This window comes from Ictidomys tridecemlineatus, chromosome 5, assembly GCF_052094955.1.
Source record: "Ictidomys tridecemlineatus isolate mIctTri1 chromosome 5, mIctTri1.hap1, whole genome shotgun sequence".
Lineage (NCBI taxonomy): Eukaryota > Metazoa > Chordata > Mammalia > Rodentia > Sciuridae > Ictidomys > Ictidomys tridecemlineatus.
In genome coordinates this window covers 58,449,872-58,473,699 of record NC_135481.1, presented here as the reverse complement: position 1 = coordinate 58,473,699, position 23,828 = coordinate 58,449,872, and the positions used below count along the sequence as shown (strand labels likewise).

Genomic DNA, 23,828 nt, shown 5'->3' with positions numbered 1-23,828 from the left:
GGGGCTTTGGAAGGCTAAAGTGAGCAAAGGGATGGGGGATTTGGAGCTTTTGAGTTTTTTTTTTTTTTTTTTTTTTTTTTACCCAACTTTACCCCATGAGCAAGAGAGTGTCCAGTGTGAAGGTGTACCTGATGCTCTGAGGTGGGGCGGGGGGGGGGGCTGTGGGTGATTATTTTAAAAGTTCAGAAGAAGCCTCAGCAGCAGATAGGCTAAACACTTGGGTCCTAAAAATGTTTGAAAATAACTGCATCAAGGTGGTACAGGTGGTGGATTAGTGAGGCACTTCTCAGATTTTACACACATTTGAATCACCTGTGGTCCTCGTTAAGGTTCAGGTTCTTATTTGGTACCGATTTGCATTTCTAACAAGTCTTTGGGTGATGCCCATGCTGCTGGTCCAGGGACCACACTTTTTTGAGTAGCAAGAAGAGTTGCGCTGAGCCCGGCTCCTGGCCCAGACTCACATTAAACAACTGGGAAGAGAATTCCGCTTCCAATTCTTTGTGGGTTTTAGTGACATTTATTCTGGATTTTTTTCAGCACCATCTCATTTTCATATTCTCCCATAAGGGAGGCTTGGTTTAGAAAACCTGGGCATGCTGTGTATTGGCTGGGTGCATAGGATGGTGCTGAAGAGCATAAGCTGTGGAAACAAATTCTCCAGGTTCACATGCCTACACTGCCTGTGACTATGATGTGGTAAGTTCTGCCTCTGTTTCCTTATCAGTCAATGTGAATGATCATAGTGTTGGCCTCATAGGGTTGTTGTGAGAACAAAGTGTGTTAATATCTGTACGCTACTTGGAATGGTGTCTTGAGCATGGTAAGCACTTTAATGACTGAGTAAAACAGTCCATCCTCCATCCATGTCAACAACAGCTGCAGTTCTTGGCGCTCTTTTCCTACCCTCACTGGATACCAGGGCTGACTCTGAAATTGACTTTTTCTGAACTGAGTAGTAATGAGATCCAAATGTTTGTAAACTCTGCGTCTCTCCGTCAACTTCCCTCCAGTTTCATTTTTCATAGTTTGTGGAGAAGTAAGATCTGGTCCTCAGGTTACTTTTACCAATAACCTGTCATGTGGGTTAACTGCTCCCGAATCCTCCGAATGCATCCTTCTAGAAACTGCAGTAAATGCCTGTGACTAGCAAGTTTGAGTTGCTTATTGAGGGAAAAACATTTGTTCTGAGGTTTCAGGCAAACTTTCCATCGAGGGTTGAGGCCAGATCCCGTGCTCCAGATGGCTCCATGGGGTCAGCCAATAGCTAAGAGAAAGGCCTGTGTGTGTCCAAGTGGACCTTGGGTTGCCATTAATGAACCCCAGCTGTATTTCCCTCCTGCTGGCCTGTGGGCTTCTTCAGCCCTCGGGGGAAAAAGGAGCTTCAGAAATCAGATTCTGGTTGAGAAGTGCGGCCTCCAGTCCTGGGTGAGTGAGGCTCTGGGCTGATGGCTTCCTGTTCCCACAATTACTGGTGGTAGCACCACATGCAGCCCCTACTGTGTGAGGCTGGTGGGCAGAAAACTCCCGGATTTACCCTGCTGGGAAGCTTGGTGCCTGCCTAGGCTGACGGCAGGCTGCCCCTGGCTCCTGATACCAGGAGATGTTCATTTGCTTCTGGCAGTGCTGCTACCTGCCACTTTTGCAAATGCTGTCTTGGAGATATTTCCATCCTGGCGTTTGGCCCGAGAGGCCACAGTCTGAGCAGGGTGTGCTCACATTGGGGGATGAGAGGGATGCAAGGCATCTTGGTACCTTTGCTGGCTCCAGCTCTAGGTGACCCACCGTGGGTGGGTCTGAAGCATGACCTAGGAAAGACCCCTCTCCCAGTTTGGCATTCCTCAGGCTGTGAAAGCCCAGGGTTTGCTTCCTCTCTCCCCTTGATCTCTCACGACATGCTCTAAACAAACTGGCCTGCCTAGAGCACATCATGGAAGTCAGCTCTGTCACTCTTTCTGAAGCAGAGTGCAAGATCTGAGCTCTAGAAATCCTTTTCAGAGAGATTTTCAGCAACACACTGCAAGAGGCATGTGCCGTGCAGGACGAGTTGGCTCGACCTAAATAGATTTGGCTGGAGGATTGGCCTTATTCCTCCCTAGCATGATCTGAGGGGTAAATCCCCCCACTTCATTGTCTAACCTAACGTTTGGAATCCTACCCAACAAATGAACCAGAGTTCTGAAGACTCTTTATCTTCAAAGGGCTCTGCTCAAAGTCCAAATGTTAGCTTGTTTCAGGGGGTTGAGGAGGCAGCGGCCACGTGCTGACAGCGTCTGCGTGTTGACTTCATTATAAAATGTCTTTATCAAGTGCTCGGCTGAACTGTGAAGGGGCAGAAGCGACTGGAGCCAGGGCTTTGCGGCAGCCATGCCTGAGGCAGGCAAGTACCTCGGCAGAGGGGGAACCAGGTCAAACAATTTTGTGCAAGGCTGACTTTGTGGGTAGAAGTAATGAGTTCCTGTCACTTTACTTCTCAGAACGCATTTGCTTCTTAAGGTGGTTTTTGTCAACTCTGACCCATGGTTAGCTCAAGACAAAGACAAGGGGCACTGCTGTTTGGTCATTCATGTAAGAGAATCTAATTATTCAAGCAAGATGGAACTCCATAGCCAGATTCAGAGACTTACTTCATTTTTTGTGGTTCAGGGATTACCAATTGGTTTTGAGATCATCTCTTGTTCCTCATTAGTAACTGGCCAAGTGCATAATCTTGAATTAGTTAGATATTCCCTAGTCATGAGACCTCAGCAACATTCACTAGAGTCTAACCAAGGAGGGTTGGACTATCCTACCCAGGACTGGGAATGGAACTTTTGGAACAATGTTTCTAAATTAAATTTGTTAAAAGCCTTCTTGGCTGTATTGTGGGATCACAGGAATCAACTTTGGGAACAGGGCTTCAACCACCAAAGACTTCAAGAGTAAGTGTTTTGCAGAGTTTGATGTGCATATAAAGTGAATTTTCAAATTCAGTGGACTGGGGAGAAGTCCCAGAGTCTGCATTTCTAATATGCTGCTGGTGATGCTGATCTGCTGGTCAGTGGATCAAACTTTGGCAATTTTCTAGAACAGTGATTCTCAAAGTATGCTGTATAGACCAGCAGCACCAGTACCAGGAATCCTGATAGAAATGAGAATTCTTGGGACTTTACCTATACAATTAGAAACTCTGGGGGTGGGTCCAGTGTCTGGCTTTTTAACAAGCCCTATAGGTGACTTATTTGTGTTTAAGTTTGAGAAACACTGTTCTAGAAAATGACTGATTGGTTATCCTTCAGTATAATATCCCAGGATTTCAAATCTACCAAAAGTTCTACCTTGAGTCTGGCCTCTTCCTTTTGCTTAAAACTCAAGTTCTTTCAGGCTTTCTTAAGGTTATCTTTTTAAAGGTCCTAATCATAGGATTTTTAGGTCTAGAAGGAAGCTTAAGAGCTATTCTGATTCCTTTTTTCCTGTGCTTTATACCCACTATAAACCTTGTCCCCTTCTGAGATTTCAAAATAACTGGTGGAAAGCATTAAAGTCACAGTCAAGTTGAAGAAATATCTAGAACCCATCTGTTATTCTATTATCAGTATTTATCATTTCTGTGTCAAAGGTTTGGGCCAATCTACTTGCTTTGCTTTGGAGTTTAATGATATTTTTACAATGTCTGATAGCTTTGACTCTTATACTAATAGTATTTTTAAAAAATTTATAAAGGACAAGAGCAGTGGGAAAAAATAATTAAACTCCACAAGAGCTTTTAAACAGTATTATTGGATTTGAAATTGCATAGAGGCCTAGAGAGGTGGTTCTTGGGGGCAATTAATGTACGGGAGCAAAAAATTGAAACAGAAAAAGGGGAAAATGGGATGGGCACCAGGGGCATAGAGGGCTTTGGAGAAAGCAAGGGAATCAGGTTTCAGAGTCATGAAATAATCCTCGTATTGAACTTTTCAAACTGGATTATATACATAAAATTTGACTACGAGCCTGGCATAGTGGCACATGCTTGTAATCCCAGTGGCTTGGGAGACTGAGGCAGGAGGATCACAAGTTCAAAGCCAGCCTCAGCAACTTATTGAGGTCCTAAGCAACTCAGTGAGACCCTGTCTCTAAATAAAATACAATAAAGGGCTGAGGATGTGGCTCAGTGGTTAAGTGTCCCTGATGAATGGGGACACCTCAATGATTGTGTGATTGGATTACAATTGGCAATTTCACCCCGCAAACAGTGCATCACTGCAGCTGGAATGCTTTATGATAGAGGAAACTACCTGTACTGAGGTCCTTGGACTTTCGTGAAGAGGAGCCAAACTGATTTTTCCAGTTTAATGAAAACGGGGTAGTGGGGGTGGGCATCATTTTCTAGCTTCAGGTCCTACTATTGATGTGAGAGGTCACCTCCACTCACATCTGCCCATGAGGGAAAATCAGATGCTCCTAGGAGCCTTGAGTCTGGTGCTAGATTTCCCAGGTCCCCGTCCTATCCTGTACAACACCAGCCTTTGATGTCCCACATACATCTTATACCATGGTGCTTGCAGATGCATACAGAATTCCTCACAAAGATTTCACTTATTTATTTTCTAGCAGGGAGTTTTCAAGTGGAGCAAAATGACATAACTTCAGATAATTGTGCAAAAAGGGCGAGGCAAATGCATAAGTAATCATTACCAGGAAACCCACAGTGGGAAATAACATGGTCAAATGTTTACTCCAAAGGACTTAAAATGTATGAATTTGGACAGACTGAACAACCCGCTGATTTTGACCTAAATCGATGACCCGCAACATATGATAACAAGCTCTATCCAAGAATTTGGGCCACAGCCACCAACTGCTTATTACCTTCCCCTCCTCCAGCCTATGAACTCAGGGCATTCTTCATAAGGATGTGTGTGCGGGGCACAAGGACAGACAGTCAAGGGCATCCAATCTTTTTACCCAAGTCGATGGTGCCATTTAAGAACTGAGGATGCTAGTCCATGGTTTTACATTATTGTTTGCCCAGGTTCTCCAACTTGAGGAAACATTGCTGTCAGAGTGGAAGTATTTCAAGAATCTTAGAGAATTTAGAGTCAACTCTCAGTTCTTCACTTTGAAAAATATCCAGAAGCCTGGCTTTTCTTCCAACACTTAATCTGTTGTCTTCCTGCCTCCTGATGCTTCCTCCACAGGCTCTTTTTAGACCCTTTCATAGTCCATTAGTCAATTTGAATGAAGGATGGGCAAAGAAAAATAACACGAAAAGACAGTAAAACTAAAATTTATGAGATCATCCCCTTAAGCCTGTATCAGGACTAAGTTTGGTAGGAGGAAACTTCAAAACTCTTGAACAAATATGTTATTTTGGTTATTGATGGTCGTCAGTAAATGACTAAATCATTATTTATCAAGACCTTGGCTATAATAATGAGTTAGCTTTTTGTAGGTATAAATTTAAAAAAATATTAGAAATGTGATTTTGGTTGTCATTTAGGTAGAAAATAAATTGGCCTCAAATGATCAGAATGGGTGATAGCAGTGCAGTTAGTCCCCATATGCCTAGCCAAATGGACCATTCTTTCTCATACACCCCCTTCCCTAGCCCTTAATGGATTCAGATAATAAAAATATACCTGTCCTGCAGTGTCATAGAGTCCGAGCAGGTGCTGCTTTCCTCCCACGGTCACTGTAACTAGGGGAGAAGAGAAGAGGAGAATCTATAAACACAAGCTTCAATCAGGAGCCTTCCCATTTCTTCATGCCAACATCTCTCTGGGCAGCAAGGATAAGCATATGCTTCACCCATGTTTATTCTAAACCAAGTTGACAGCATGATTTCCAAATGAAAGGCAACCTTGGGCTGCAGTGACAGCAGATGGTCTGAGCCAAGTCCAAATTTCTCCACTGAGATGAATATTATCGGTGCTATGAGGGCCCTCTGTAGGCTGCTCCTTGGTCCTTATTGGGTGCTAGAATATCATGCTCCTGAGGGAAGAAAAAAGAAGCTGGACGCCTTTCGAGTTAGGTCATTGTCGTCTTTGGTTCGAGTCACCTTTCAGGAGACAGTATTGTGTACACAACTCCTCTGTTAGAAATCTCTCAGCTTTTATCTGCCTTTGAAATGTCAATAAAACCCCGAACACAAAGAATATTAACCCACCTCTGTGGCAGGAGGAGATGTTGTATGGGTTCGATTTCACATACCTAAAGGAAATCTAGAGAGTGAAAAGTAGCCGGTTTGATTTACCCAGCAGGCTTCCTGCCTTGCTAAGCAATTGTGTCCAAGAGTGAGAAATAATACAGGATACCAAGCACTCTGTGCATGTCTGGAGATGAAATAAAGACTCAACTTGAAACTAAACCGAGATTGAGCAGATTTAATGCAGAAGTTAGACAATTCTCTTGGTGAATAGAAAGAGCAAATTTAAATTTCTAGAAAAATCAATTTTTTTGAGATAGGAAATAAAATATCAAGGAAAGCGTGTTTTTTTCTAAAGTTGATTAAAAAAGTGTGTAAGTGCAATGATAATATGATTTGTGATTCCTCCATCACTAGCTGTGCAGGAAATGAAAGATAAACTGAATAGCAGTCTTTTATAACCATATCTCTAATCTGTGCCAGCCAGGTTCTCTAGTCTGCTGTTCAGGGTTGCTGATTTGGTACTGAGTCTTACTTTTATTTTTAGGTCCATGGGCTTAATGTATGCAAAATACTTCTATTTCTTTTCTTTCTTTCCTTCTTTATTCTGCAGTGCTGGGATTGAACCGAAAGTTCAATAGGTTGAACCTAAAGTTCATACTAGGCAGGTGTTCACCACTGAGCCACATCCCCAGTCTGTAAAACATTTCTTAATGCCATTCTTTGAGAAGCACTTGTTTAAAGGTACTGTCTGCCCAGACACAGGAAACTATCTAATTTACTCACATTAACCTGTGTTCAGCTTGATAAAATGGCTCTTGCCACCCAGGTGAGTTTTTAAATGGTGAACCCAGCTCCACTGAATCTTGGTTACCATGCTGACAGAGGAAGGGCATTTAAATATTTTTACTTCGGATGGAAGGTTAAACTGGTAATGGAAATGAAGGTGAAACCATGTGGCCTAAAGTTCTTTGTCCTGTTTTATTTTCCTGTTTGTATATACTTGAGAAGAGAGCTGGGTCAGATGTTCCTGAAATCTGCCCAAATGATTTTCTTTAATGACCAGTTGGCTGCATAGTCATGGATTAGGAATGAAGGGAAGAAATCCAGCTATTACAACATGGATTTCCTGCCTCTAGGGAACTGGGTACAAGCAGGTCAGGGCGGCTGTTCCTGAGACCCTTAGGTTGTTGGAAATAGAAGACCAGATACAGTTCTTTCTTTTTCAGAATATGAAGACAGGTGCTTTACTGGGAAGGCTTGGGCACAATGCATTGAAGCATACACTATGCCAAGGGCAGTGTGGAGGGGTGTGAGAGCCTGCAGCAGGAGAGCTAGTCTGTGTGTGTGTGTGTACACATGCAGAATCTGAGAAGGCTTTCTGGAGGAGATGACTGATCTGAGTCCTAAAGGATCACCTGGAATTGCAAGGGTGCTTTGGGGGGAGCTGAAGAGCTGGGTATACAGGGTCAGGTTGTCCTAGATCACTAACCCAGGTTTGTTCAGATGTGAAAGACCCAAATTGCTTTTTTTCCCCTCAAAATTGTAAAGGAGAAGGATTTAAAACAATTCTTTTGGGTTAATGCAAAATGATGGTAGTGGGGAGAATACCATTTTTGTTTAGGAAGCCACGTTAGAGTTTCAGCTATGATGTGTAGTGACTGTGCGTTCTGTGTGGAGTCAGCCCTGCTGAAAGAATCCAAAGGAAGGGTGTGGAACTTGTGCCCTGTCTCTAGAAGGCATGTTACACTTTCTTCTCTGCCTCTGCTTTCTCCCATTCTGTTGAAAGGAAAATAAGTGAATCGTAGTTTATGCCAGAGGACATCAAGGGACCACCAGAGGTGGATTTAAGTGTCCCTGTGGGTTGTGCGTATCAGTCGTGTCTTTGTGAGTCCTTATCTGGGACTAGCAGTGGGTGTCATACTGTTTACCAACCTGTGTCCCCTGAGGCTCCCTGGTTTGGAAAGGCACTGGCCACAACTGCATAGAGGGAAGCTGTGTCCATAAAATGCTAATGGGAAATGGAATAAGGTTGAAAGAAGAGCATCTCTCAAATCAGACATTTCTGCATTTGAATCCTGTTTACTAGTCACCATGTAAGTGACCTTGGGAAAGTCACCCAACATCTATGAGCCCTCATTTCCTTATCTGCTAAAAGAACTCGAGAAGAAGGAATTAAATGAAAGAAAATGCCTGTTTATTGTATGTGCTGAACAATTTTTCAACAAATGTTTATTGAACTCATTTTAAAGGACAAGGGCACTGTCCCTTGCTTTCCACTGAATGCCTGGTTCATATTAACTGACACATAATGGGATCTGAATATTTGTGAATGACTAGTCACTTTCTACCCTATGTGATCTATCTTATATCCTTGTTAGATAGAAAGACCCTTGAGGGCAGAATTTCCGTATCCAGTGTGCTCCATACTACACAGCACGGTTCCTTCTGAACAGGGTCGATGCTGAATACAAAGTACAGAGACGGAGCACCAGGGGCAACTGGGGCAGACAGAGCCTTTTAGAAGGTGCAGAACTGCAGCTTGATACTCCCTGGCAAGAATCTAACTGCTGGGAGACGCCTATAGCCAGCAAAACTGCCTGGCAGACAGTGGTCAGGCTAAAATCCCAGACCACCTTCTATTCTGGGAGCTATCAGAGTTGTTTTCTGAGCTCAGAGAGGTTTTAAAGAGAGGAGGTCAAATGACCTGCTAATAGCGCAGATGGTTCTCTCAGTAAAGTGTGAAGAGTTGTCAGTGACCTGTTAAGTATGTAAAACGAAGGCCTTCTTTCTCAAATCCCATTAAACTCTTTGCTTCCTTGTGTTTTTTCTTGAATTTGAGTGAATTGGAGTGGTTAATTTTGAGGCGCTATGAGGGACTAATGAAGCCTAAGTCATGGGTTTGCTCTCTGGTGGATCAATTAGTTTTGCCCAGAGGAAAAATATCCCAGGCAGGAACTAAGCCTCCTTCCTTGAGCGTTTCAGTGAGCGTTTCAGTCATCTCACAAAACCGGGTGTCATTCGCAGATTGGTTGAGGCGGTGTTGTTTATGCCCTCTAGGCAGCTCAGACCATTGGTCCAGTCTGTCGGCTGCACAGAGGACCAGTTCAAAGCCCCTTCCTCATTTGGTGGTGGCCTGTCTCAGCTGCCAAGAGCAGGATTTTGAAGTCAATGAAGGAAGACGTGCTGAATCCCAGGAAAGCCCTAATGGTGGACATGTGGGTCAGTGAGGAGGAAGCCCTCAAATACTCTTCAGTTTCTGGCCCACAGTCCATTGTCTGTATCACTGTGTCCAGTGTCCCCTAGGAGGGGTGTGTGGTACCATAAAGAAGCTATTTTGGAGGAAGAAATGCTAACTTTCTAATGTAGCAAGAAACAGAATTTTTAAAAAGTTAAAAACATGACTGTCATGCAAATGATTTATGAACAAATGCCAAACAAATGATTTATGAACAAATGCCAAAGATTTATGAACTCATTAATGAGTGAACCAGTAAGATGGCAAATCTTGTCCAAAGAGCGTTTTGAGGAAATAGGTGTTTATAGGGACATAAAAAGTAATTGTAGAATAAAATAGCTGGGTTCAATAGAAAACTGATTATTGTCCTATAAAAAAGATAACCTTTTGACTGAATAGGAATTATTTGCTTCTCTTCCCCCAAATATTTACAAGTTAGCATGTAACCTCACAGATGAAATTTTAGTCATTTAGCAGAATGAAACAAAGTTAGTTACCTTCCCCTAGATAATTAATTAATTCCAGAGGCAGATGTGTTAAACAGGGCATCTAAAGGCCATCCTAAATGCTCATGGCCTTGTATCCAACTTGCAGATAATTTTTCCTAGTGTCTGATTCAAGTCTGTGCTTTGCTACCTGTGTGGTGAGATGTTGGGCAAGCAGTCAGTGGGCCTGTGTCTCACTTGAAAATGAACCAATCATCTTTATTCTAAAGGGGCATAAAAGTTGTTCAAAAGTCAGGGATGATCATCACAACAGGTTATCTCTGTCTAAGAGGCTTTAAGAACTGGGGAATTTAAATGAGAACTCATTTTTCTCCCCGCCTCTTGCTGTCTGGATGCCTTCAGCAGCATCCACTGCCCCTTTCCCATCTGAACTCGCCCTCATTCCAGCTTTCTGTCCTTCCTTGTGTTCTGGAAGATCCTGCCTGGGACAGCAACCCACCCTGCTCTGGTGTCCCCTCCCATAGGCTGCTTGGGCATGCTGGCTACCTGTTTGAAGCCTCACAAATATGTGTGTGCATTTTATTAAGGATCCACGCAGAAGCACCAGGGAGGAAAGTCCCCACAAATCACAGGAAATTAGAAAGCAGTTCATAGGAAACCAGAAACACTGCATCTTCCTAAATATGAATGGGGGGAAATTCCCCCTTGAGGGGGGAACACCTGTGTTCCTCTTAAACCTGTTCAAGCAACTTCTCGCTCATCTAAACCAGCCTGCCCCAGCCAGCTCCTTTCTTGCAAAGGATTTCTCTTCTGTGTGTGGTGGGAAAAAAAGGTGATTTACTTCCATAATCCTTCCTTGATGCCCACCTAACTGTCTCATGCTTCCTTTCCCTCATAAAGGCTGCATATTATTTTTTCAGCACATTCTTATTTAATGTGCTGGCCTGAGGTCTGGATTCCGAATGATGAGGGGAAAACCAAACAGGCTTCTTGAGAATCCACTAGGGTTCTGAGCTGAAGGCTTCCTCTCCTTAGAACTGTTTATTCATCCCACGGTGGCACAAGTCCTTTGAACAGGCAACATAACTGCCATGCACCTTCTAGCCTTGGACCTGTTTCTTTTACCTGTCAGGCACCTCTGTTGTGACCAGTAGGATTTGACTTGATGTCGTACCATTTTCTAACCTCCCTGAGTTTTAAGGTGGATGAGTAGAGTGGCACCCTGGATTCATTGTGAACAAACTCTGGGACCTTGGGCAAGCGACAGCTTTCCCTAAGCCACTGTTTTCTTATTGGCAAATTGAGGTTTATTTGAAGAACAAAGAAGACGGTGAATGTGAAAATCTTGTACACCAAAGTGGTGTCCCTGAGCAGATGGCTTCTGAATTAACAGTATTTTTTGATGGACCTTTATTTTATTTATTTTGTGGTGCCAAGAATCGAACCCAGTGCTTCACACATGTTAGGCAAGTGCTCTACCACGGAGCCACAACCCCAGCCTCTGAATTAACGGTATTTATGGGAATAGAGTTTCCTGGAAAGATGTTACCCTGGTTTGGGTGTGGGACGAAGTTCAGGAAAGGTCTTCCCTTGTTAGTACTTGTTTGATGATGGAAGGGGAGTGGGGAGAATTTTCTCATTTCTGGAATCTTGAAACTGGCTGGGGATGAGGCCAAGACAAAGAAAGAGCTACAATTCCAAGACAACCACATTCTGGAATTTCAGTGTTGCTTGGCTCCACTTTTCCTTCCTCGATGTCATTTTTGTCGATATCCTGACAATTCTACCTGCTAAGTATCTTCAGAATCTCCCTCCCCTTTGCCCTCCTAGAGCTGTCCCTGGATAGCTCCCAACCTCATCAGTTGAAAAAGGCTCCTAGTCTGCTTCCTTCTCAGTGTCACCAGAGGCAATGCAAGATAAAAATCCAAATATCTTCTAAGAGCCTACAAAGTCCTTGGAATCTGGCCCCTGGTTTGCCTTTCTCGCTCTCTTTTATATTTTTAACCTTCCTAGAATCCAAACTTTCTGCAACCTATTATATTCATGATGTCTTTGCTTAAACTGTTCCCTCTGGAATTCTGGTAAAGGAGTTCTGGAAAACTTTCTCCACACTTGGGAAACTTACTTCCATAATCCCTCCTTGATGCCCACCCAACTGTCTCATGCTTACTTTCCCACAAAGAGGGTGCATATTATTTTTTCTTGTGTCCCAGGTTCTAGTAGTGACTGGGCATACAGCTCCTTAAACATTGGTTGAGTGACTGACATGTACATTAAACTCCAACCAAAGTGAATATTTTCTTTGAAGCATCTTTATCTCGGGCAAGTCTTTGGTATTTCCCAAAAGGTCACCACTAGCTTTTACAGACACTAAATGGCAGGATGGGGTCCCCAATCAGACCCCCTACTCTAGAGCTGGTATACCTGTTGTGAGGGGCACCAGGCAAACATGGCTCTGCTGGGTGGCATCCATGCTCATGGCTGTTCTCTATTTTTCTAGCCACCTTCACTAGCTACAAGCCTGCCAGTCTCTGGGCCAGCGAGGCAAATCTCTACCTCTTGTCCTGAGGTTCCCATAGCAACCAGGCCAGTCTGACATTAGCGTCGGAGTACAGAGAAATTGTTTTTTAAGTAAGACTCTGGGGAAAAAGTGATTGGGTTTTAATTGAAATATGCTCACAGGGGCCATGGCCCACAAACCAGTGTGCTTTTTGTAAGATCCTCTGCATAAATATTTTAAAGACTCATACCAGCTCCTGTAATCATATTTATACATTGCTGTAAACTCAAAATAAGTTGTCATTGAGGTAGAGCAGAGTCAGTACACGATTTAGAAGCTAAAACTTTGCATGGTAACTTTGACTTTGATTCGGTGATGTAAATGTTTCATAGCAGTTACCAGAGGAAGCTAGTTAAAAAACAGCTTCTTGGTTTTAAACCTCCCCTAAGATTCTGTGGAAAAGGTCTGGTTAGGGCCCAGAAGTGTGCATTTTTATTAAGATCTCGAGACAAGTGATTCAGACCTAAGTCTTAGTTCCCACGTCTTTAAGATGAGAATCATAATAACTCTGATGAGATAACTTCTGGGGAGAAACTGAAAATGTATAAGGTGCCACTCAGACACTTCTTCTCTTGATCATAATCAACACACGAAGCAAGAGCAAGGCAGCCTGCAGGGAACAGTGCTTGCTGTCCTTGTCCAGAAATGGTCACTAAGGAATTCAAACACCTAGGTGATGATCCAGTAGGCCAGTAAATTCCTGTTAAGATTTTCAAAGAATTATTAGGCTCATAAAAATTCTACCAGGTACTTGCTATAACTACTGAGAAAATATGGTGGAAAGTATCCTTTTGACAATAACAGCAAAAACTATAAAGTGTCCTGGAATGTTCAAGACCCTTATGGAAAAGGAGCACAACACTTTGCTGAGATACATAAAAGAAATGTTAAAATAGCTCCTGTTCTAGGGTGAGAGCTCTATATTGGAAAAAACCATAAAGAAAAAGATTGATATATTTGACTTAAAAAAAGGATGGTATATGTTCTGAAAAAATAGTCACAATATATGGACGGTCAGAGAAAGTTATTATCTTTTATACTTAAGCACATTTTGTAAACAATAATGATTACTTCAAAAGAAAATAAGGAAGCCTGGATTGTGGCTCAGCAGTAGAATGCTTTCCTGGCATGTGTAAGGCACTGGTCTCAATCCTTAGCACCACAGAAAAATAAAAATAAAACAAAATTATTGTGTACATTTAAAACTAAATAAAAAATTAAAAAAGAAAATAAGGAAACAATACAGTCATTTCACACACACACACACACACACACACACACACACACACCACACACACAAACATGACATGCCAATAAATATTGGAGTAAAAAATATTTTAAAATTAAGCTGGGCATGGTGGTGCACACACCAATCCTAGCAGCTTTGGAGGCTGAGACAGGAGGATTGCAAGTTCAAGGCCAGCCTCAGCAACTTAGTGAGGCCCTAAACAACTTAGTGAGACCCTGTCTCAAAATAAAAAACATAAGGGCTGGAGATGTGGCTCAGTGGTAAAGCACCCCTGAGTTAAATCTACAGTACAAAAAAAATTTTTAAATTAAACAAAGACACCATCTTTGGTCTATCACATTGGCAATGATAAAGGAATGGTACCTAGTACTAGTGAGTGGATGAAGATGTGGGCACTCATACATGGCCGGAGGAAATATAAATTTGCTCAAGTTTTCTGGAAAACCATTTAGTAATAGAAATTAAGAGCCTGGACGTGACATTTCCCCTCCCCCATTGACTCAGCAATCTTTATTGTATTCCAAGTAATAATCATACAAGTGTGCAAGGATATATACATATAAGAATATTCACCATCAACATGTTTATAATAGCTGATAGTTGGAGGCAACCTACCATTCAATAAGCAGGAAAGGTCCTGCCAGTTACAGAGCACGCTTACCATGGGACCTTTTAAAGAATGAGGAGCATGGTAAAATACTGAGGATATCATGTGTAGATATTAGGAAAATATTCTGCATTGTGTATGTAAAATATGTATGGAAAACTGTGTTCCCATAGTTTGATACCACAAATATTTAAAACAATAAAAAATATTGCTCAAAAATTGTGTTATTATGTTGCTATTATTATTGTTAGCTATAGACTGGATTAAATGTCATCTGAATGAATTCTGTTGTTTCTTTGGGGTTCGCTCTCTGAAGCTTTTGTGTTAGGCTTATCCAGATTTATCTCAGGTTGTAGGACCACATTAGTGGTTTTACGAGGAGAGAGTATGATGAATAGGTGTGCAGCAGTGAGGGTTCATAAACTGTGTTGCAGAGAAACTCATCTTTTTCAGAGAATTATGATGAACCACTAATGTTCTACCTATACTGGCTTTTCAAAGGTACCAAGAAAATAGTGTGCATTTGAGAACGCTGGAGCCTACCACAATGTATTCATTGCAAAGAGAAAGAAGGATATGGCCTGTAAAGACAACAGTAGTAAATTGGTCCCAGATACAATCCTTTATTGACAATGTCTGGGCATAGGGAGATAAACTAGCCAAGTGCTATTTAGTGTGTGTGTTTCTGCTCACAATAACTTCTTTTCCAAAGTGTTGCAAGATAATTTGGAGAACATTAAGTGATCTTTCTGTTTCTCACTTTTGTGCATGGCTGTTAACCTAAGATTGTATGTACTCTCCTGGCTTTTTGTCATTCAGAGTCCTAGGAATTTTATGTAATTGTGTTTTTTTCCCCTCTTTATTTCATTTATCTTCATCTAATATCCCCAACCAGAAGAGAAATTCTTTTCAGGTAATAAATAGGAGTTCTTTGCAGGTAAAAATAAGATAGCCTTATTTTTTCATTTCTTAATGTCTGTGAAGAAATAGCCCATCAAGAAATATTTGATTACTATTTGATAACTAATCGTGATCCAAAGAGGACGTGTGGGTATGCATATATATGAATATATGTATTATATGTATTTATTATATACAATTTGAGGTAAAACAGTCCTTGGATCTTTTCTGCAATAAATATATGTGAGACTATCTTTTTCTTGTAACTTAATTATCAAGTATATGCTTATAGTTTGTAACTCCTACTGCTTTTACCTCCTTGTTCACATATTTTTCCCTAATTGTTTTTCTTCAAACCACCTAAAAACAAACATATACTTTTAGAGATGCTTATCAGCAACATGGGGTGGGGGGCTGGGAAGGATGATCGCCTTTACCATTTAGCACCCTTTCATGTGTTTCTAACATATTTATAATACAGCCCCCCCCCCCCGAAAAAAGGGTCAAGGGGTCATTTGCCAAATTCTTTTATACTAATAGTACAACTCTCTCTTAGAGCCCAAGTAGTTTAAAGGATGCTGTCAAGGCCAGCTCTCCTGCAGGCTCTGCTTGACCTGAGAAAGGCTGAAGGTAGAAAAAGGAATTGGAGATCGGATGGTGCCCTCTTGGAGCTGGTCACTAGTTGGTCAGAGGCAAAACCAAGTTATGCCAGAGGAGCCATGTGGATGTGTGTGGGGGGGGACTGCCCTGTGTGGAGGGTGTGGAATCATCTGCTCTGCCCTTCCTTGTGAAGTCTGTCACTCAGGCCCTTATACGGCAGTAAGGTGGTGAAGGGTGGTATTCAGTGGCTGCCAGGACTATGGAGAAATGACAAGCTTGTGAAAAAATCAGGGAGAAAAATACTTGATAGAGAAAAAGAGGGGGTTAGGGAGAGAAGAAGAGGAAGGAAGGGAGAACAGGGCGGAGGGAATGGGTTTATTTGAGTCAATCTGTGGAAGCTGGGTGGCCCATTGCAGGACAGACCCTGTGCTAGGCAGTTTCAGCCAGCTGGTTTAATCTGGACACCAGGACTTTCTGGGCCTGGCTCACAGCTTTTGTGACCTCTTCATTGTCATACTAAACTGACCTGGTTATGTAGAGAACTCTCGGATGGGATGTGTGGCCTCTCTGGACATCCCTGAGCCTTGATTTATGACCCGTCAGCTAGGAAAACCCAAATCACTTTTGTAGGACTATTAAACTTTTCGAGCTGGTTGTGGCAGAAGAGCATATGGCCCTGGGGTTGGTTCTGGTGTAGAGAGCTCTCAGGGGTGCCTGGGACTGGGTGAGGAGAGAGCAGAAGGTACTCTGTTCTTTCCTGGCTGGACTCTCACACCACTGAACCCTGTCCTCTAAGAAGGAACTAGGAAAGGGTCAAGGTTAGACCAAGGGTGTCACAGAGGAGCAAAGTGCTGGTACAATGAGGAAGGCCACAGTGGCACATCTGTTACCTTTACTGTGGCCAGGCAACCCTACCTTGTGAACCTCATGCTTCTCTCTCCCCTCAATCACTGGTCTCTAATGGGGTCCATGGTGCGACTGTGCAGTCTGAGCCACAAGCTCTCTCCCAGAGGACAAATGTGGAGTATGGGGCCTGCTTTAGGGATTCAACAAATGGATAAGTAGAATACTTTTAGTCACAGAGTTCATTAGGTAATGACAAATGCTAGCTGCCAATTGGTGGATCGCATAGGGGGTAAGTGATACAGGGCATGGACTGGAAGCATGAGGTTGAATAAAAAAATCAAGATGCTCCACTGATTTGCAAAGACATAACCACCCATGACACAAAGCATCCTTCTATTAATGGTGGAGAAAACATTCTCGTTGAAGTTCAAGGCAAGAGCCACTTCTGAAGATGCCAAGAGATGTGGCTCCAAGACAATGCTTCCAAGAACCCTTGGAACAGGGGTCCAGGAAGAATCCTTCAGTGGAGTCTGAGAGAGTATGCCCCCTTAACTACAACCTCTTTGAGCCCCCCCGATGGTTGGCAGATTTGTATGGAAGTGGGGAGTACAGTCCACAGAGGAAATGCAGACAGGATATTGGATCTGGACAGGACTGAAGTACTCATTCTTATTTGCCCCTTCACTGGTCTTCAGAAACTAAGGAGGTGTGGGCGTAAGTCCAGGAGGAGTCCTGCAAGGGGTTTTAGGGTCCGCGAGGGAACGCCTCCTGGGAGGGCTGCTGGATTCCCCAGTGGGGACTTGAGGCCTGGGAAGGACTTTGGCCAAAAAGAGATAAAAGAGATGAAATTATAAACAAGCCATCTTGGGGCTTGGACTGTCTCCCTCCCCTGGGTCATCACGGAGGGGATGTGGATCTCAAAATCTTAGAGCACGAATCGTGAGAGGAAGACAAATGACAAGGGCAAGGGACACCGTGGGAAGGGCCGCTTTTCTTAGTTGTTTATTTCAACATTTCAGTAGATGGTACCCAGCAGGCTGGATGGTCACAAAAACCCAACAGTTTCTTTTATATGGAGACTTCTGAGTGTCTTTTTGAAGTTCTGGGACCTAATTTTTTAAAAATGTGCTCTTGCATCCATGGGAATACCTGCTTTGGCTGTGTGTCCATGTGTCCACTGTAACGGCTGTGTGGACATGGCTGTAGGGGCAGCTGGTGATGTCAACTAGTTCCTCTTCTCTGGGTGAGTTTCCTCACCCTATTTTCTCCTTTGCAGTCTGGAAATTGGCATCTTGGCTTCTTCTTCTTTACCCAAATCTCTCCTGTTTTCTTATTTCCCACCCACTGAGGTACCATGTATACGGCTAGTGACTCACTGGACTGTGTACTCCTTACAAAGACAACCCCCCCGCCCCAGGCCCAGCTTAATGCCTTATGAGTGATGGATGATCAGTCAATGGGTATATAAATGTCCCTCTGCAGTCTCCAGGAGGGCATCTGCCTCAAACAGGATCACTGCAAACTGATCAAGAGCAAATAGTGATCTCAGGAGCATCTGGTGGGTGGGAGGGGAGTGCGTGGAGTCTTACAGCTTTCCCAGCACTCAGGAAATCGCAGCAGAAGGTGCTGGTGATACTTTCTGGTGTGGATGCCAGGAGAGACGGTTGTTGAATTGAAACTGATCAATTCTAGAAAACAAGAAGGCCATTGAGCCATGGCTTGGGCACACTCCAAGATAGACAGTGATGGAGTGTTTGGCTAGATCCCAGCATGGGAAGCCTAGGCGCCTCTGACACAGCCTTGTGGGATATAAGGTAGCCATTGAAATTGTCCGTTTCAGGGTCTGAGGGGAGCAACTCAAGCCCTTGACCCCAACCTCTGCAAGGGGTTGGCTCTGCCATGGCTCCGCACTGTGCTGCCCACTGCACCACAGGGAACAGCGCTAGAGCTACGGCCACTCTGCTCCCCAGGCAGGAAGCAAAGAGAGAAATAGCGGAGCACATCTGCTAATTATGTTCCAGACTTAAAAAAAAAAAAGTATAAATGAACATCTTGAGACAAATTAAAACTTTTTTTTTAAACTATCATATTCTGATGATACTTCAAGTGTCAGCAAAACATTTTCTCTTTTAGACTTTGATGCATGGCTCAGGTCTTCCAGCTCACCATGAGGTGTGGCATTTGTCGCTACTTGTTTTCCACATGTGATCTCAGAAACAGTAAGAGGGGAGTAGCCTTACAGATCAATAAGTGCTGACCTGCCTAAAAATAGAAATGGCTAGAGGGATGCAGAGGATGGCAGGGAAGAAGGAAAGCAAAGAATAAAAGAGTCTACTAAAGAGACGATTTAAAATATTATCTAAACCTGTGTGCTCTGGTATTCAGGGAAGGGCACTGTTAGCAGATGGGTGAATTATGAATCAGCACATGCAGGCGAATGCCAGCCTGATGCTCAGGAATAAGGGCAAAAACTCAGCTGAGTGACCCTTTGTGTGACATGACCCTGAATCCTGAAGGGCATTCCTCTCGAGAATGATCGAGGTCTGGACTTTTTAGAGTTTATTAAAAGAGTAAGGAAAGGCAAGAGGAATATGCAATGAATACATGTAAATACCTGAAGCTAAAGAAGGGCTGGAAAAATTGTCTAAAAATCATCAAGTCCCATTTGAAAGGTTACCCAAATTTCCTAATCTTTCTGTTACATATTATCTCAGCTTCACGTTCTTAAGAGATGCTGCTTATCTCATCATCATGACTCTGTTCTGCAGTTTTGGGTGGGTGGGGAAGGTTTGGGGAAGGTTTAAGGGACATCAGAAAGGGTGATGGATTCCAGGCAGGAGGAATGACAGTGCATGCTAGAGGGCTACTGATTAGGAAGCAATGAGGATTTTTTTTTTTTTTTACAACAATTACTAATTGGGCATTATGTAAAATGGTGGATGTGTATCCAATGTGATTCTGCAATCTGCATTTGGGGTAAAATTGGGAGTTAATAACCCACTTGAATCTAATGTATGAAATATGATATGTCAAGAGCTTTGTAATGTTGTGAACAACCAATAAAAAAAAGAAAAAAAAATAAATAAAAGAGTTAAAAAAATCAGCATTTGGAAATAACCTTTGGCTACTTTGCCAGGGTGAAAAGTATTTTATATCATGTCTTTGCACTGAATTGTTTGAATTCATGAACTCGCTTAAATGGCTAGTATTGCACAGTGGTGATACTTCTTTGCTAGGATTTTAACTACATCCTAAGTTATTGCCTTGGCTTATCCTCAGACACCTAATTATTAAGTGAAACTGTGTTGATAGGTGAATGATCCCCAAGGATGGTCACATCCTAATTTTCAGAACCTAATATAGGAAAAGGGGACTATTAAGGTGGTTAAATTAAGGATTTTGAGTAGCAGAGATTATCCTGGATTATCTGGTGAGCTCCATGTAAGCGGAGGAAGGAAACAGAAGTATCAAGAGTTAGAGCAGGTGATATCAGAACAGAAGCAGAGGTTGGAGTGATGTAAAGGGGCTATGAACCAAGGAATGCAGACAGTCACAAGAAGCTGGCAAAGACCAGGGATAGATCCTCCCCAGAGTCTGTAGGAATCCAGTCTGAGGGCACCTTCTTTTAGCCTAGTAAGACACATTTTGGACTTCTGACCTTCAGAATAATAAGATAATACATTTGTGGCAATTTGTTACAGCAACATTAGGAAGTAAACACAGTGACTTTGTTATAAAATACTTCCTAGCTGAGGTAAAAGAATTATGAAGTCAATGATATTTGGGAAGAGAGGACAACTTTTCTCTTGGTTTAATGCTTCTGTGTAAAGACATTTTTGGTTTGACTTGCCCCAGGGGAGTAGAGAGAATTATCTGGTGGTTCTGGGAGCAGTAACTGGTGTGTACAATTCTTAGTGATGGACCAGGAAGCCCACTGCTGCGCATGTGCCCAGGCTCACACTGTTTCTGTTTGAGGCTGTTTTCTTTCTCTCAAGCAGGGAAAGAGATATTATTTCTTAAATCCCCTGAAACACAATCTATCACACAGATATGTTTTCTTTTTTCCCTGAATAAGTTATTTTTGTTACTTATTTACTATGTCTCACTTAGTTCCAGAGAATACATAAGGTGGCTTATAAATATATTTCAATTAACCATAAGGAATAGAAGGCAAATAAAGGCAGGGTGGATTAGATGGAACCAGAGAGAGGTTAGAATGCAAAATACATCACAGGAGAGCCTGTTCTGGTGCTGTCAGGGCTTGGGGTAGGTGAGGTCCATGAATTTGGCTCTGAGCTTCCTAATCAGTCAAAGGAAAGAGAGAAAACTGATTGGTGAATGATTTATAGAATCATTACGGAATCAGAATCTCATGATTTATGAATACGGTAGCAAAACACCAACTGCATACACAAGAAAAATAAAAATTGTGAAAAGCTCCTTTCAAAGATTTTTTTTTAAAGAGAATTCTTATATAATGTAGTGGACAGTGTTCTAAATATCTTGAGTGAATACGGCTAAATATTTCATAAACTATTTCTTATAATGTTTCTTAGCAGAAGTAAATGACTAGAACATTTCTTTCATGTAAACTAAATAATTATTTTTTGAGCCTCTGCTGTGGGCCAGGGGTAAGGTTGGGTCCTCGGGCATGCACGGGTGAGCAGAACAGAATTACTCTTGTCTTTAGGGTAAATTAAGGATTTACCTTAAAGACAAGGGAGCTCACAGTTTGAAGGGGAAGCCAGATACTGTACAAATAACCTCTCACTAGGAAAGTATGAAAAGGGCCATGGAAGTGTTAGGAGGCTTACTCTTTTTTTTTAAAATGAAATTATTGACTTATTCTAATTTGTTATATATGAGGCAGACTACAATTCAATTCATATTACGCATATAGAGCATAATTTTTCAAGTCTCTGGTTATAAACAAAGTAGATTTACACCATTCGTATCTTCTTACATGTACTTAGGGTAATGATGACCATCTCATTCCACCATCTTTCCTACCCCCTTACCCTCTCCCTTCCATTCCCTCCCCTTTGCCCTATCTAGAGTTCCTTCATTCCTCCCATGCTCTCCTACCCCATCCCCATTATGAGTCAGCATAGGAGGCTAACTCTTGATGAGATACCAGGGCCAACCTCTTTGAGGATGTGACATTTAAACCCTTGAGCAGTAAGTAGAGTGAGCAAGGTGAAGAGCATTTTATGTTCAGTGGGAAGAGGTCAGGTGAGTGTTCAGAGAACTTTCTGGGCAGAGGAAACAACATATACAGAGGCCCTGAGATGGGAAAGATGTTGATAAAAAGAAAGGCTGGTGTGGTTAGAGTGTAATGAACTAGGCAGTGAGCTTGCATGCTTTATAGCTTGGGTGCAGTAAAAGTTGATGGTAGCTCAGACCACCATTTCCAGTGGAGAGCAGGGAGGTGTGTCTGCTGGGACAGAAGTGTGCACAGAGAGGTTGGCTTGCTGTTGTGGAGAGTATTTCTCTTGATTTCTGCATTTGATTGGATCTTGGGTCAACTTTGTTTCCTCACTGATTGGCTGTAGCATTTAAAGTACTTGCATGTGCAAATTTGACATGTTGCCGAGGAGACATCTCCATCTGTAACAAGGTTCTGCTTGTAGCAGTGGTTGTTAACCTTGGCAGCACCCTGGGCCCATTACAACAGAATCTGTTGAGACCCAGGCATTGATATTTTCTAAAGCTCCCTAAGTGATTGCATTGTGAGACCAAGGTTGAGACGCACTGACTGAGAGCATCAGATGGTGATGAGGCATTAAGTGTGAGGTTAGAATTAAAAACAGCATTCAAGGTGGAAAACAAGGTAGGGGAAGAATATTTCTACTAACAGGAAGTTTGAATCCAGCTATTTGCAATTTTTCTCTAACCAGCTTTACATGAGAAAAATTAAATTATGATTAATTGAGGAAACTAACATCCTTGCAAACACTTTAACTTTCAGCAGCTCTTGTCAAATTTATCTGAAACACTGAACTTTATAAATAAAGATGAATTCTTAGGCGCGGCATGAATCAAAGTGTAGGCTAAATGGATACGAAAGGTTTCACCTCTAAATCATTGCCAGAGGCCAGCAGCTTTGAGCATATGGTGGCTGCTCAGTGGTAGTTTTTAACAGAACTCTAGTCTGTATCCTGTTGCTCTGGGAAGATTCCCAGGGCATCAGAAGTGACTCACGTATGCACTGAGTTGGCCAGTTCCCATCATCCCACCAACTCTTTAGAGGCTATTAGCTCTGTAAAGACAGGGACCCTACATGTCTTGTTCCTTTCAGCATTTAACTCTGTGCCCTCCTCTCCTTCCTAAAAGTGCCCAAGCTTCTCAGCCATATGCAGTAGGCTCTGACTGGTTGAAAGGGTAAATTCTGATTAATTTACACCTTTCACATATCCTATGTCCCTGATTGGTTAGGAGTTGGGACATAGCCCAAGTCAGACCAATATCAAAATCAGCAAGATTTTGTTCCAGGTCCTTTATTTGAGCCATGGGGGGAAGAGGTCTTTTTCTGACTAGAAGGGAGTGAGTAGCTCCAGGAACTGCTGGCAGCCATCTTGGAACTGTGCAAAGAAACCCAAGAAGGCCAGGGTAGAAGGGTGTCCTGTGAGCAAGGCACCAGGCTTCATCCGAACCTTGGACTACTCCCATAACTCACAGTAACAGATACTGTGTCTGCCTCGTTCACTCTGTGGCACCAGTATGCCAATAAACATGTGTCAAATGAAAAAATGGTGAAGAGAGAAAAGGACACAATGTTAGGAAATAGAAGTCAGGGTTGAGTTTATATAACCACCGAAGGGGGAAAAAAAAAAAAACCATTATATTAACAGCCAAACTCCCAGGATTTTTCTGTCTCTGAAATCTACTCAAAATAGCAAAATATGGAATTCCCTTCTGATTACCTTACAATGACAAAAGGAGCTAAAATGGAAAAGTGCAGTAATGAATAATGTCTGGCTGTGGATGGATGGGAGGGAGCAAATTCTTTTTCCATAACACTAGTACCCAGGGAAGTCTGACTCAGGTTTAAGGCATGTAAGTCAATGAGTTCCCAAACCTAAGTATTTTATTATTTCCTCAGCTTTACAAATGTTCCTCTTTATTTACCTTGACATAAATATTTAAATTTGCCCATATTTGAATTTGTAGAATCACTGGATCATGAAGGAAAATATGTCCGCACTGAGACACAAGACTCAAGACTGACCTACCTCATCCGAGGTTCACATTGCAATTTATTAATTACTCATAA

The 23,828-nt window shown here is 42.4% G+C and overlaps 1 protein-coding gene across 2 annotated transcripts in view; it reads right to left on the bottom strand.

Moving 5' to 3' along the window:
- The window catches only part of Rhoj (ras homolog family member J), a 90,013-nt gene that overhangs the window by 19,280 nt on the left and 46,905 nt on the right, over positions 1-23,828 (bottom strand). For both annotated transcript variants that reach the window (XM_040274804.2, XM_005322777.4), the window contains one exon: positions 5,604-5,662. In XM_040274804.2, coding sequence (XP_040130738.1) covers positions 5,604-5,662 — 59 coding nt within the window. The remainder of the gene's footprint in view (positions 1-5,603; positions 5,663-23,828) is intronic.